General features: G+C 44.7%; 1 protein-coding gene across 1 annotated transcript in view; it reads left to right on the plus strand.

The window, feature by feature from the left end:
• The window catches only part of LGR6 (leucine rich repeat containing G protein-coupled receptor 6), a 186,124-nt gene that overhangs the window by 88,156 nt on the left and 81,883 nt on the right, over positions 1-16,085 (plus strand). The window contains exon 4 of the mRNA XM_044674923.1: positions 3,865-3,936. Within this exon, the coding sequence (XP_044530858.1) occupies positions 3,865-3,936 (72 nt within the window). The remainder of the gene's footprint in view (positions 1-3,864; positions 3,937-16,085) is intronic.

A 16,085-nucleotide genomic window follows, 5' to 3' on the forward strand; every position in this document is an offset into this window, starting at 1 on the left:
GAAAGAAAAGGAAAGGAAAGGAAAGGAAAGGAAAGGAAAGGAAAGGAAAGGAAAGGAAAGGAAAGGAAAGGAAAGGAAAGGAAAAGAAATGGAGGTGGAGAGTAGCTAGGTAACACAGTGGATAGAACACCAGCCCTAGAGTATAGAGGACTTGGGTTCAGATTTGACTTCAGATACTTATGGGAAATCATTTAACCCTGTCTAAAAAAGGGGGAGCAAAACATTGATAGCAAAACAGAATAACTTAATCATTCTCTGTATTGACAGTTCTTAAAATTTGAGGATAATTGTCATATCTTCCTTAAATCCTCTCTTTCTTCTCTCTCCTCCTCCTCCTCCTCCTCCTCCTCCTCCTCCTCCTTCTTTCTCTCCTAAGCCTCCAAAATTCCTTCATACAAATGATGTAGTTACATTTCCCCCCATCATTCTGGTTACCCTTCTATGGCTTTTGCCCATCTTGTCAATGTCCATTCTAAAAAGTGATGCTCAGAATTGAAAACATTTTTAGATATGATTTGACCAGAGAAGAAAGGATGATGATGTGGTTACCACCTCTTTCCCTCTGTTTTCTATTAATGCAGTGTAAGTCTGTAATTGAGGGCAATGGTAGATAGAGTACTGGGATTCCAATCAGGAAGGTCACATCTTCATGAATTCAATTCTGGCCTCAGACACTTTTTAGCTTTGTTACCCTATACAAGTCACTTATCCCCATTGCCTAGCCCTTACTACTGGTCTGCCTTGGAACCAATACACAATATTAATTCTAAGATGGAAGATAAGGGTTTAAAAAGAAAAAAAAGGAAAATGTCCAGCAAGAGGGTCCTCTCCCTCTTTGATACCATTCATATCTGCCATCCACTGGGTAAACTTATTGAGGGTAATAGCGCCCACGAATTGTAGCCCCAAAAGATGCAGACTAATAAAACAATAAAGCACTTATTAAGTGCCTCCTATGTGCCAATAGTATTGATTCTAAGACAAAAGGTAAGGATTAAAAAAAAATTCTGTGTTGTGAGAAAAGTAGGAATCAGGTGACGTGGAAATGGAGAGGAGAGGAAAGTCACCTTTGAGCCCTCCATTCTGAATTGCCTGTGCCACATGGGAGGACAAATGGTGGTGATGTCTGAAATTCAGTTTAATTCACTAAGGGTTTATTAGGGTCCTCCTATGGACCAAGAACTATCCTGGATACTAGGAATAAAAAGACAAAAATGAAAACAGTACTGAGTCCAAGCAGCTTACACTCCTTTGAAATTTTTTTCTTTTTTAAAAAAGAATCAATGCCAACCCACAAACTTTTCCATATCTAAAGAACATAAAAAGGCAGTTTTATGTGAATTTGAAGCTATTCCATATGGCTTGTTTTGTGCCCTCCTTCTGAAAATACCTCCAATTAATCATGTAGATATCTTATTTGTTTAGAATTGTTTGTAACTTGTCTCTCTTTTCACACACCCCCAGTAGATGGGGAGCTCCTTGAGAGCAGGGACTATTTTTGCCTTTCTTTCTAGTCCCAGTAGTTATCACAATGCCAGACAAATAGGAGGAGCTTAATAAATGCTTGTTGACTAGTAAGATGGAATTTAGCAGGGCTATACAATTCTGCATTTGAGATTTTTAAAATATCAATTTAAAAAATAGAGGATGGAGAAACCATGACCAGTCAGCTGTTTGTCAAAAAGGATCCAGGATAGACTGCAAATTCAAAGTGAGTTAACCATGTGACACGACAGCCACATTAAGAGAGGCATAAGTGTCCAGAACAAGGAAGATGATGCCTCCGGTGCCCCTCTCTCTGCCTTAGTCAACAGACCACATCTAGAGTATTTTGTCCAGTTCTTGATGCCACGTTTAAGGAAAGGCTGGAATGTGTCCAGAGGAGGGCGATCAGGATGGTCAGAGAAGTAGATCATTGCAAGGAATGGGGGTATTCAACCTAGAAAAGAAGATAGAGACATGGTTGCCATCTTCAAATATTTGAAGGGCTGTCATGGCAGAGAAGGTTTAAATTTGTTTTGTTTGACCCTAAAAGACAGAAACCAAGGGTGATGGATGGGAGTAGAAGAGAGATGTATACTGGGTGGATCCAAGGAAACACTTCCTAATAACTGAAATTATCTAAATGTAGAATGGGCTACTTTAGGAGTTCATCCTGCTGGGAGATGTCATTTAGAAACAAGATGACCCCTTGTAAGGGATCTTGTAGATGAGATTCCTGCCCAAGTACCAGTTGTACTTAATGACCTCCCAATGACCTTTTTTACAACCCTAAGATTCTGGAATTGCCTATATCCTTGGGGAAGTGAGAAGCCCAATTTCTTTCTCCTTTTTGACTGACTTTCTTTTAAAATTTTCTGGAAAAGAAGTGTTTTATGATGCCCTTTCCTTTATTACATCACTATCACTTCCCAGTGACTTCAGTCCATCCAGCCTCAATGGAAGCCCCTCTTGTGACAAAAGAGCACAGCTAAGCAAACAAGCCAACCCATTAGCCTGGTCTGACAACATCTGCCTTATTTTGTTCCCACCTCTGTGCAGAGAAGAAGGAGGCTTGCTTCACTCTCAGTCCTCTCAAGTCACCTTCAGTTACTGCAACAGTCAGAGTTCTTATACCTTTCCATGTTGTTTCCCTCACATTATTGTGGTCATTTAGAGTATTCTGTTCCACTTATCTCACTGTGCATCAATTCATTCACGTCTTTCCAGATTTCTACAAACTCTTCATATTTGTCTTATGAAACAATGATATTTCCACATTAGGTACCAAGATTTGCCCTCTGTTGTTCAGTCATTTCTTTCATGTCTGACTCTTTGTGACACCATTTGGAGTTTTCTTGGCAAAGATGCTGGAATGGTTTGGAATTTCCTTCTCCAGCTTATTTTTCAGATAAGGAAACTGAGGCAAACACTAAGTGCCCAATAATACAATTAATAAGTGTCTGAACCTGAATTTGAACTCAGGAAGCTGTGTCTTCCTGACTCCTGTCCTGGCGCTCTATCCATTGTGCCACCTAGCCCAGACATTCTCACATCAATGGGCACTCACTTTGCATCCTGTTCTTCATTAACACAAAAAGTATAGCTATAAATATTCTGGTGTAGGTGGTCTCTTTCCTCATTGACCTTAACTTTCTTGGGAGTATCTCTTTTGTCTCACTTTCTTAACTGCTTCTGCTTGTCATTCATTCAGCTGATCTTTCAGGAAGAAAAAAAAAACCCTATTCTTATAGGACAGCTTCATTTTCACCTTTCCCTTACCCTTGTTGACCTAAAATAGTCCTTTCCTCCATGTATCCCGTCCCTTCAGCTAGATGAAGATTTCCCTGAAGGTGGAAGCTTCTACTTCTTCTCTCTGTGTTATCCTTTCCCTCCTCTCCCATGCCTTCTACAGAGATCTCAGGGGCAATGACCGAAGGTCTCCCATAGCCATCTTTTATCCAGATTTCTACTTGCTCCCTAGAAACAAAGCCCTTTCTCTCAGTTTTGCAGATGGGGAACCTGAGTCTTGCCAAGGAGGACTGAGCTCTCTCTTACTCTCTTATTCTTCAGACCATCCCAATTTATAAAGTGCCTTCCCTGTTCTAGGCACCCAACTCTAATCTCTTTCCAGAGCAACCCAGTGGGAAAGAGCGCCTTTCTGCAGCCACCCTGCTGGCACCCCCCCCCCCTTTCTCATTATCCTGAAGTTAGTCTTTCTGCCTTGTTATCTGATGGCTAATGAGGAAGGGTAGCCAGGCTTGAGGCTCCCTTGTGTCCCCCAGGAGGAGACAGGAAGGACCTGGTCCGGGAAGGAGAACCCACCCCATGATGCTATGCACCATGTATGTGTGTGTTTAAGCCCCTTTTCTGTTCTAATTATAGGATGCTGCAGAATAACCAGCTGAGCAGAATCCCTGCCGAGGCATTGTGGGAGCTTCCCAACCTCCAGTCTCTGTAAGTCATTAGTGCACCGACACTTGGAGTTCTGTGGACTTGGTCTCCTGGGGCCGTCAGCTTCCCCAGGCCTGAGTCACAGACTCTGCTTTTGTTGTAGCCTCTCGGGCCCCCCTTCTTCTCTTCCCCCTCACCCCCCACCGTGTGCTACTCCTAGCTTTGGCTTGGGGAGGAAGGCGGGGGTTATTCTCAGTGAGTGTGTTGCTGTGTGTGTGTGTGTGTGTGTGTGTGTGTGTGTTTGCCTTTGGGGGAAGGTATGAACCCCCCTGGAGGGATGTGGGAATGGGACCTCCTGATGTGGGGCCACCAGAGCAGAGGCTCCGGGCTGAGACGGCGGTCTGCCGTGGGAGCCCAGGGGTGGCGCGAAACTGCTGCCCCAAAGAAGAGCCAGGACTCACTGTCTCCTCAGTTTAGTCTGCTCTCCCTCCTCCCCACCCACCCCCTGGGTCTGGGCTGGGAGCCTTGGATGTGCCTTGCCGTGTCTCTGTCCTCATGTATGTGTCTAGGGAGACGGTGGGTTACCCTTGCTACCATTCTCTCCTTGAATGGTCCTTTTTCATCCATGGAAAACTTGGAATTTCTCCTCCCCCTTCCTTCTATTGAAGCTCCACTCAGAGCTTCAGGATAGTCTGGAATCAGCCCAACCTGCCATTTTTTCAGGTTGGACCAATTCTTGCATAGACCCTTTTGAGGTCAAAGCATGAGAAGAGAGAAGAACCATCATTGCAGGGACAAGAGATGATCTGGGGGCATTTGAGTCAGAATGGAATGACATGCAAGAGTCATGTGAATTAACTAGGATTCTCTGAGAAACCAAAATCTGGGAATTTAAATGAAAGGCAGTGGTGTGCTGGTAAATTGTTAACAACCGGATCCCCAGGAAAAAAATATGCATGCGAAATACACTTTTAAGTTTAAATTACATTATTAACATTTTCTCCATCACTTTCTTAAGTCTGGACAATGAACAAAATAATAAAACAAGCCTTGATTTGTAGCATTTGCCAATTTCTAAGGTTTAAATGCTCTCACTAAAAATGGAACAATTGCCTGGGAGCCTGCTCCAGCAAACCCCTGCAAAGGAATCACGAGTGTTCCTATCGGAGGAAACTGAGCCATATAGAATATGTGCCAAGCCCAGTTCTTACTCTGTGAGGTTGTTTGCTAACCTACAACCCTAACTCGGACCCTGGGCTGAAATGCTGGGAAAGTAGAGGTTGTCCTCACCTGTTCTTTGTGGGGTAAGAGGGGTACGAGACCAGAAGAAAGGGCTTCTTCTCTGTAGGGCTGGTATTCGGCCAGCTATGGACAGGGCCAGCTATGGGAGCTCCAAACTGGCAGAAGGTAAGGCTGGCATTTTAGGAGCACGGACTTCATGTTTCTGGATGTGTCTCAGAAAGGCTTTTCTGATGTGAAAGGGTTTTGAACCTTTATTCTTAAATGGAGGAATCTTGAGAACTATGTTTTTCCTATAATTGGTTCCCTTTGTAATCCTGTGTAGTTTGTCTTACACAATTAAAATAATTGTTTGGAGAAAGGGTCCCTAGGTTTCACCAGACTGACAAAGGGATCCAGGCCAGAAAAAAAGTTAAGAACCCCCGACCTAGAGCCTCAGTTCTGCCTAAAACTGGTTTATGTCTAGGCTGGATTTAAAGACAGGAGGCATTGGTATTTGCTGACGCTGTGACTTAGGACACGTTACCTCTCCTGGTTTCATTTCCCTCATCTGTAAAATAAGGGGATGAACTCTGAAGTCCCTTCCGGCTCTAAATTGATGATGCTATGAACTGGCCCAGTTGTTGAGATGTTTTCTTCTCTAGACATGGAACCTTATACTTCTCTTATCTCTTGCCCTTATACACTCCCCCTGCCAATCTGAGTCGCTGGCCAGCAACACTACCCATTCGCCACCTTGCCACTCGCCACTCTTGTTCGTGCCCAACTTTGTTCAGAAACTGGTATCTCGGGGATGTCCCCAGACTTTGAGAGCTACCACCCCATATCTCATCCAAGTTAGGACAGGGTATGTGCCTGTTCAGGGCATGCAGAACTAGCATTCCAAGGAGCAGACATGAGAGGATAGAATTTAAACTCAAGATTTATCTGAGCCCACAAAGACATGGATTAGCTCGATTGTGGGAGGGCTCGCTACTCCTTTGGAAAGATCCTGGGGTGGGTCCTAGTAGTATCAAAGCAGCTTGCCTTGGTGAGTAGAGAGCTGGACTTGGACTCAGGAAGACCCAAATACAAGTCTGATCTCGGACATTTATTAGCTGGTGTGGCTCTCAGCAAGTCATTTGCTCTCTTATCTCATTTTCCTCATGTATAAAATGGAGAGAATAATAAAATAGAATTCAGGGACAACTGTGGGCAAGCAAGGTGGTATAGTGGATAGAGTTCTGGGACTAATGTCAGGAGGAAAAGTCTTCCTGAATTCAAATTTGGCCTCAGACACTTATGAGTTAGGTGACCCTGGGCGAGTCACTTAACCCTGTTTGTCTCAGTTTCCTCATCTGTAAAATGATCTGGAGAAGTAAAGAGCAAATCACTATAATATCTTTGCCAAGAAAACCCTAAATGGGGTGACAAAGAGTTAGATATTACTGAAACCGTTGAACAATAATGGCTCCACCACACAGGAAGGATCAAATGAGATATATATGCAAAGTACTTTGCAAACTTTAAAGTACTAGGAAAGTATTATTATCTGTGTGATCCTGGACAAGTCACTTCCCTTTCTCTGTTCCATAGTTTTCTCATAGTTAAAGGGAGAACTAATGATGTCTAAGAGCTCTTCCAACTTTGCCATTGTTGTTATTCAGTCATTTCATTCATGTCTGACTCTTTGTGACCCCATATGGGGTTTTCTTGACAAAGATATTGGAATGGTTTCCCATGTCCTTTTTCAGCTCATTTTTACAGATGAAGAAGTTGAGGGAAATAGGATTAAGTGACTTGCCCAGGGTCACACAGCTATTAAGTGTCTGAGGCCAGATTTGAACTCGAGGTCTTCCTGACTTCAGGGCAGGAGTTCTGTTTACTGAGCCACTTAGCTGTTTCCAGCTTTTAAGACTTTGATAATATGGGTTGTCCAGTAGTGCAGTAAATGGTTTTGCCCCAACTGAGTGGACCTGGAAGGGAAGGGGACCAAGGCATTGTCCCAAGTGGGAAAGACAAGCAGAGCCTAAGGGAAGGCTTTTGTTGACCTGCAGGAAGAAATGATCTAAGTTTTAAGACTCTAGCTCTCCCCCTGCCTTAGGGAATGAATGGTCTTCATTCAGTTTAGTGGCTGGCTGTTGGCAGTGCGGCTCAGGGTGTTGTTGGGGCATCAGGCTTTAGAGCTGGAAGGGATCTTAGAGATTATTTAACCAATTCCTGCACTTTATAGAAGGGGGAACTTAGATCCAGAGAGAAGATCACATAGCTTTTAAGTAGAAGAACCTGGATTCAAATGCAGGTTCTCTGACTCCCCAAATCTTTGATCTTCCTCCTATCATTTTTTTCTACTTTTCCCTGATCCCCCTCGCTAGACGATTCTGCCACACTTGCCCTTACTCTCCGTCTCAAGCCCCTTTTTGCCTCCTTTCCCATTCTCACATTGCCTGGCACATAGTAGGCTTTTAAAAAATCTTTCTTGATTGACTGTTAAATCCCCTAGGCTGTTATTGAAGGGCTGATGGGCTATCTTGGAAGGCAAGTCTGCCCGGCCTCCAGCTCAGATCCTTCGTGTTGCAATGTCACCCCACTTGTTCTAGTCTTGGTGAAAATAGAAAACATCCTTTCTGGGTCCAATGGCCTTCCTGGAACCTCAACACAACAATGAAGTTAGCCTCAGGCTTCCCTTCTCCCTACTGGAGGGTCACACTAATCTTCACTTTCCTCTCATCTGAACTGCCCTCAGAACCTTGAAAAATCTTACACTGCCCTATAGACTGCACAGAAGCAGAAGGGACAGGAAGACCCAAGGTGGAAGGAACAGTCCCTACCCAGCATGTCCAGTGGAAAGGATCTCAGGCTTCCTTTTCCCCAGCATTATTCCCTAGAGCAAAGGGTCCTTGCTACCAACAGCTCTGACTCTGGGAGACATTGGAATTCCTGGAGTTGCTGTATTCGAGGAACCCTCTGCCCAAGTTCTAAACAATGCTAAACAGTTTTCTGAGAATCTCACCCTCCACCCCACCTTCCTTCCTTCATCCAAAGGGAGTTAATTATGCTGTCTTTTCCTAGGAGATGAGAACCCATAGGTGGAACAGGGAATTGTGGCTTCTCTCCCTCCCACTCTCCAGTTGGGCCAGGGCCAGACCTCACAGAGGTGCTGGAACCCTCATTAGCTGCTAGTTGTTGATGTGAAAATGAAATAATGAGCTCCCCACTCCCCACCCCCAACTCCACCTATTTCCCCCCTCTCTGCCTTACTCTTTCCCCAAATGGCCCTTAGTCAGGGCTGGGCTGGGCAGAGATATCAGGATGTGTTCCCCTGAGGGGTTCTTCCCTCTTGTCCCCCATGCCAGAGAGCACAGAGATTGAATTGCTGTTTATTTAACTCAAAGGTGAGGTAAGACTTGGCAGAGGAGAAGTTGAGGAGGAGGGGCGAAGGGAAAGAGTGCACATTGGGAGGCATGCAGATGGGTAGATGGATGGAATAGGACTTCCCCTAATGGCCTACCTGAGATATGAGAGGCAACATTGATATAATGGGGAGAGTGCTCATCTTGGAGTCAAGGAAACCTGGATTCAGATCCCGCCTCTGACACCCACTAGCTTTGTGACCATGGGCAAAGTACTTAACTACTCCAGGCCTCAGTTTACTAATCCATAATAGATGATGGATGGCCTCTAAGGTCTCTGCCAGGCAGCTAGATGGGATAGTGGATAGAGAGCTGGACCTAGAGTCAGGACGACCTGTGTTCTAGTCCAGCCTCAGACATATAGCTGTGTACCCCTTAGAGAGTCACTTAACCATTATCTACCTCAGTTTCCTCATCAGTAAAAGGGGGAATAATTATAGCATCTACCTTTCAGGGTTTTTGTGAGGATAAAATGGATAGAGCACTTTGTAAACATTAGAGCACTATATAAATACTATGATCCTAGAAGTGTCTTTTTGGAAGCAATAATTGTGGCCTTTATTCCACCTTCCTAGAGAGCCTCACTTAATGGTTCAGCTATAAGTTATGATTTTCCTCCAACCTAGGTCCTTGGTCGTGTGATACCTGAGAGAGAAAGAACCACATACTTCTTGTTAACTTACTAGGATGAGGCAGTCTGCCAGAGCAAATCAGTCCTATTCCCCAAAGATCAAGCCATTAAGCAGAGTATATGGGGTTAGGCTACTATTGCCAAACCCTCCCTTTCCTCACTCCCCAAAGGATCTAGGTCAATAGACAAGTTCCTGGACACATGCCTAACTGCCTCCCGGGAGCCCAGTCCTTTAACCCAATTCCTTGGGCAAAGCCCTTTTTGTTACAGGAGATGGATTTGATGATTTCCAAGGGCCCTTCTAGTTATAAAGTCTATGATTCCAATGACTTCTGGTAGGAATTGGGTCTTGAACTTAGGAAAACAAAATGGCAGGAGGAACAGGCAATTTTAGACTTAAGAAATGGAAAAAAAGAGTAAGAGAGTTAGGCAGTTAGCTAAAGGTATTACTCAGTTAAATACTGTAGGAAACTGGGACCCTCCCTTCAGCAAGTTTATAATCTAATTGGAGGGATAGGATTCTCCAAAGACTCGTTTGTTAGCAGTGTGACCTTAGGCAAATGACTCCCCTGTGTCCCCACCTGCAACATGATGGGATTAGACGTTCCTAGTTCCAGCATTCTAGAATTTTATTCCCACCATCCCAGAGAGGAAGTCAAAGCAGCAAATCAGGATTCATAATAGAGTTAAAAATGAAGCATGAACTGATGCAGAGTGAAATGAGAAGAACCAGGAAACAGTATACACAGTAACTGAAACATTGTGGAAAGATCAAATGTAATAGACTTTGTTACTAATAGCAAGGCAGTGATTTAGGACAGTTCTGAGGATTTTATGAGAAAGAACATTATCCACATCAAGAGAAAGAACTGTGGGAGTAGAAATCCAGAAAAAAAACATGATTTATCACTTGTTCATATGGGTATATGATTTGGGGTTTTGGTTTTTAAAAGATCACTCTATTACAAAAATGAATAATATGGAAATAGGTAGCAAGTGATAGCACATTATAAACCAGTAGAATTGCTTGTCAGCTCCAGGAGCAGGGAGGGAAGAGGGAAGGGAGAGAACAAGAATTGTGGAATCATGGAAAAATATTTAAAATTTTTAAAAATTGAAAATGGTAGTGGAGGTGGGGAAATGACCTGGCCATTGAGTGACAAAGGGCCTTAGCGATTCTACTTACAGGTTGTTTGGGTTGATACCTGGAATGACAGGTCATTGATTTAATGCTAGAAGGTACCTTAGAAGGCATTGCATCCAACTTACTTATTTTATTGATGAGAAAAATGAGGCACAGACAAATTAAATAATTTGCCAAGGGTCATATAACCTTGTAATTGTCTGAAGTGGGGTTTGAACCTACATGTTTCTGACTCAAAGGCTATTTACTGCCCCACACTGCTTCCCATGTTCCCTGGTCCTTCTCTTTTGAGCACACAATGTCTTCTGGCGAGGGAGAGAGGTGGAAGCAAAGCCAGGCACAAGTCAAAGTTGAGCTCATGCCACAAGAAACCAGGAGAAGCCAGCAGAACTAGGGAGGACAGACAGAATGGGCTAGAGGTATCAAGGTGAGGGTGGTGGTGGTGGAGCTTAAAAAACAGTAAATCTCAGGAGAGGAATTGGGGACAACCAGCAAAATAGCCCAACCTGGAGCACCTTGAAGCAAGGAATGCATTGCAAAAAACAAACAAACAAACAAACAAAAAACATCCAGCAAGTGTTCAACCCTGCCAGAGAAATTAATGGAGAGCTTCTATGCTTCCATTTTAAAACTAGAGTTAGAACTCCCAATTGCCCATCTATATTCATCATGAATAGCAAATCTGAAATACATTGGCTGCTGGCTGCTGAAGGGAAAGAGCTGGAGGAAGTCAAGGGAGAAGGAAGAAGATAAAGAGAGATTGAGACAGACAGAAAAGAATGGCTTTGTGGGGACAGTGTTGGCTTTGGAGTGAGAAGGAGCTAGAAGGCAGAGTGATGATACTAGTAGATAATAATAATAACTAACATTTATATAATGCTTTAAGGTTTGCAAAACTCTTTATAAATATCTCATTTTATCCATACTACTATCCTATGTGGTAAATGCTGTCATCATTCCCATTTTATAGATGAGGAAATTGAAGTAGGTAGGGATTAGATGACTTGCCCAGGGACATTTAGCTTGAAAGTGTCTGAAGCTAGATTTGAACTCAGGTCCACTGTATCATCTGTCACCTGCTTTTGTGTCAAATTCTGGTTCTGCTACTCACTTATATGAACTTGTGATTTAACCCTTCTCGGACACAATTTCCTCATTTGGAAAAAGAGAGGGTAGGACTCAGATACCTCTAAGCTCCCATCCAGGTTCCCAGTCTATGATCCTCTAAAAATGCAAATAGTAGCATTGACCCTTCCCCATCTTGCTGTGTGATCTTTGATGGATGATTTAATCACTCTATGCCTTAGTTTCTCCCTCTTTACAATGGGAAAAATCCTATCTGATGCCATTCTTTTTCTGGTCACCGAGGAAAGCCTTGAAGAGGGATGAGTGGGAAATTAGAATTTGGCAATAAGGTAGTGGTTTTGTTAAGACAAGAATGTGAAGTCCAAAGGGAGCAGGCATCATCCCCCCAGCAGGAGGCCCTGGGGTTTCCCTCCAATTCCCACCTGGAAGTCTGGAGGTTTGGGAGCACTGACTCCTTTGAAAGAGAGAGAGGCAGACAGACTCCCACCTTTAAACCCAGAGAGTCTCATGTCCACCAGAGGATTCCCAAGTGGGAGGGAGTCAGCCACCTTCCGTAGTCCAAGTGCCCAACTCCACTGGCTAAGAATGGGGGAAGCCTTGAGTATGCTACAGTCGGAGGATAGAGCTGTGAGTTTCTAGGAGCAAAATGTGACTTCGAAGCTTTCCTTGAGCTTCCTGGCTCTTCCTGGACCCTCAGAAACCCATCCTGTAGGTATGGGAGGGAATAAGAAGGGAGCCAGACTATTGGAATGAGTCTAGAGAAAAGCTTCAATACTGAATCTCTAAGAACTCCACTCCCATCCCAATTTAAGGTACAAGGAATCTTTTAAGTGACAGCAAAAAATATAGATATATAAAATACGTATACATATATACATAATATATTTTTTTAAATTTTTTTTCAAATTTTAAACCCTTAACTTCTGTGTATTGACTTATAGGTAGAAGAGTGGTAAGGGTAGGCAATGGGGGTCAAGTGACTTGCCCAGGGTCACACAGCTGGGAAGTGTCTGAGGCCAGATTTGAACCTAGGATCTCCCGTCTCTAGGCCTGGCTCTCAATCCATTGAGCTACCCAGCTGCCCCTACATAATATATTTTTAACCCTTCTTTTTATTTTATTTTATTTTTTTAAACATTTATTAATATTCATTTTTAACATGGTTACATGATTCATGCTCCTCCTTTCCCCTTCACCCCCCGCACTCCCCCCACCAATGGCCGATGCACATTCCCACTAGTTTTGTCATATGTCCTTGATCAAGACCAATTTCCAGATTGTTGGTAGTTGCATTGGTGTGATACTTTCCAGTCCACACCCTCAATAATGTCCACCCCGACCCATGTGTTCAAGCAGTTGTTTTTCTTATATGTTTCCTCTCCTGCAGTCCTTCCTCTGAATGTGGGTAGCATCTTTACCATATTAACCCTTCTTTTTAAAAAAATATTTAATTAACTTAGAATATTTTTCCATGGTTACATGATTCATGTTCTTTTCCTCTTCTCCTCCCTCCCCCATCCTGTAGCCAACAAGCAATTCCACCATCACTCTTCTCTTCTTAGAATCAATACTGTATATTGGTTCCAAGGCAGAAGAGCGCTAAGAGCTAGGCAATGGGGGTTAAGTGACTTGCCCAGGGTCACCCAACTGGGAAGTGTCAGAGGCCAGATTGGAGCCCAGAACCTCCCATCTCCAGGCCTGACTCTCCATCCACTGAGCCATCTAGCTGCCTCCCACAAACATTTATTAAACTCTTATACTATCCAGGCACTGTACTAAGTGTGGGGTACACACACACAAGCAGACAGTCTCAGCCTTCAAGAATGGTGTGTCTTCAACATCCAAGATTCCCTTATTAATGAAAGCAGAACTCTTTTCTGTGTACTTACTATCTCTCCACCAGCATTTATTCATCGCCTGCCACGTTCCGAGTCTTGGGCCAAGACCTAGGAATATAGAGACAAAAATGAAGCAGTTCTTGCCCTCAAGGAACTTATATTCTATCCAGGTAGACAAAACACACACTTCTAAGGATATACACACGCAAAATTAAATACACCCACAAAATTAAAGCATACACAAAATTAAATACGAGATAGCGAGGTAGTGCAGTGGACAGAGGTCCAGATCTGGAGCCAAGAAGACCTGAATTTGGGGTCACTAGATAGCACAGTGGGTAGAGAGCCAGACCTGGAATGGGGAGGACCGGGGTTCAAATCTGGCCTCAGATTCTTCCTAGCTGTGTGCATATAACCCCAATGGCCAGCCTAGCTCTTATCACTCTTCTGCCTTAAAATCTTTACTAAGACAGAAGATAAGGGTTGCATAAAATAAAATAAAATAATAAAATAAAATAAAAAGAAAGTTCAAATCTGGCCTCAGGCACTTATTAGCTGGGCAACTGTGGGCATAGATAACCTCTGCTGCCTTACTTTCCTCATCTATAAAACTGAAATAACAGCACTTTGTGAGAATAAAATGAGATAATTCTCAAAGCTTAAAATTATTACAATTGTTATTCATTTGGGAAGGAGATTCATTAGGAGCTGGGGAGAGGGATGTGCAGAGTACTTTACTAAGACGAATGACACCTCCCCTGCTCTCAGGAGGAGGAGTGGTCAAGAGGGGGGGATGTGCAAAGGTGGGAGGCGAGGGACGCTGGCCCCTAGGACTGTGCTCTCCCAGACCTCAGCAGAGTATCTCCTCTTCCAAAGACCCTGGAGAAAGCCTTCCTCCTTCACCCTTTTCTCTAAGGATGAAGAGGCAGAGAGCAACCAGGGTCTGAATTCCTGGATGCTCTGCCTGGAAGAAATACTCCAGCTGCGCTTGGAAGGCGAGCTGGCGGGAGTGGTAGGAGCCACCTAACTGGCTCCCTGGCCTGCACCCGTCCACCCCTGAGGCAGGTCCCTGAGCCCTCGTGGGGCCGTGGGGCCAGAGCAAGGGGCCGGTGGCGGGCTAACGGGCTGCCCTCCCCTGCGGGGCTATTTTGGACTCCGTGATTATAGGCTACTTTATTTGGATCACCCCAGGGTTCCGGGAGTTGATTACTACATACGGTTGGGGCAGCAGCTCCTTCTGGGACCCAGCAAGCATGAGGGCAGCCCCCTGCAGCGGGTGGGAACCGGTACACAGGGGTAATTTGGCTTCTTTGAGATGCCAAGAAAGTGTCCACAGCGGGCTGGGGCTCACCTCCCCAGCTGGGTGTCTGGTTTGTCTCTGGACCTTGGTCTGGGGGGTTGTCAGGCCACCCAGGAGCCGAGTGTTGACACCCCGGCAGAGCGATGTGAGTTTCTTCTGCCTTTTCCTTAACCCTTCCCTGGGTCGTCGTTGCTCCTGCGGCTCGGGTTCCAGAATGCTCTTCCAGAGCCGAGCTCCACTCCTTCCCGCTGGGGCCCCATGAAGGCCCGACAGGTCTGGGCCTGAGCAAGGTGGGAGGGCCCCGGGGCTGGGTAGGTAGGGAGCTAACAACCATGCTGGGGTAGTCTTTTGGGCCCACATGGGCAGCTGTGCCCCGAGGCCAAAGGTAGGGCTGCTACCTGGGGAGCAATGAAAGGCTGCCATGAGCTCCGGAGCCACTGAGGTACATGTGGCCCTGTCCTAGGAATCCTGGAGCTCCGAGAGCAGGAGGCACCGACCCTTCTTGAGCAATTCCCTGTCTGATGGCAGAACCAGCACCAATATTCCAGCTACCCAATCCCTATCGGGAGAGGGATCAGTCTGCTGGTATTCTGATAGATGTCGAACAACCAACTCTACCACACATAAAAGAACGCAGGTATAACCCACTTTATTTTCAAACCCTTCTCTTCCATTGTAGCATCAGTGCTGTGTATTGGTTCCAAGGCAGAAGAATGGTAAGGGCTAGGCAATGGGGGGTTAAGTGACTTGCCCAAGTTCACACAGCTAGGAAGTATCTGAGGCCAGATTTGAACCCTGTACCTCCTGTCTCTAGACCTGGCTCTCAATCCATTGACCCTCCTAACTGCCTCCTGGATAACACACTTTTAAAACTGTGTTATCAACATTTTCTCCATTATCTTCCCAAGTCCAGACAATCAAAGAAACAATAAATGAAGCCCAGATTTGTAGCATTTTCTGATTTCTGGGGCTTAAGTGCTTACATTGAAAATTTAATCATTGCCCCTTCAAAGCCAGTATACGCTGTCTCCAGCACCCCCCTGGTTCCTGACCTCAGAGCCTGATGAGCTAGGCTGGGGGCCTGCCCTTGAGAAGCCTAGCTCTTGGGAGAGCCTCTGTCCTGATGAATAAGTGTGATCAGGGTTCAAATTCTAGCCCCACCCTTAATGGGTGACCTCAGGTGAGTCATTCGGCTTTTTTTTTTAAATCTTCAATTTCTTTATTTACATTGAAGAAGAGATTAGATTAGATTTCACCTAAGGTTCCTCCTTACACGCTCTAATAAAGGAAACACAACCCCTGCCTTCAGGGAGTTTCTAGTCTTTTGGAGGAAATCGGGTATGATCACTTGTGTAGACAAACACACAGGAGACAAGGCAGTAAAGCAGTGATTTCCTGGTGCAAGTGAATGCAGAGCAGTCTGGACACAAACACTGAAGGGATGCTGAGCAAACTAGATTTTTCACAGCTGCTGCTGCTGTGGTTGTTTTGTGTTTTCAAGTCATGCCCACTTCTTCATGACCCTATTTGGGATTTTCTTGGCAGAGACACTGGAGTAGTTTGCCATTTCTTTCTCCAGCTC

The sequence above is a fragment of the Gracilinanus agilis genome, chromosome 4 (genome assembly GCF_016433145.1).
Source record: "Gracilinanus agilis isolate LMUSP501 chromosome 4, AgileGrace, whole genome shotgun sequence".
Taxonomy (NCBI): Eukaryota; Metazoa; Chordata; class Mammalia; order Didelphimorphia; family Didelphidae; genus Gracilinanus; species Gracilinanus agilis.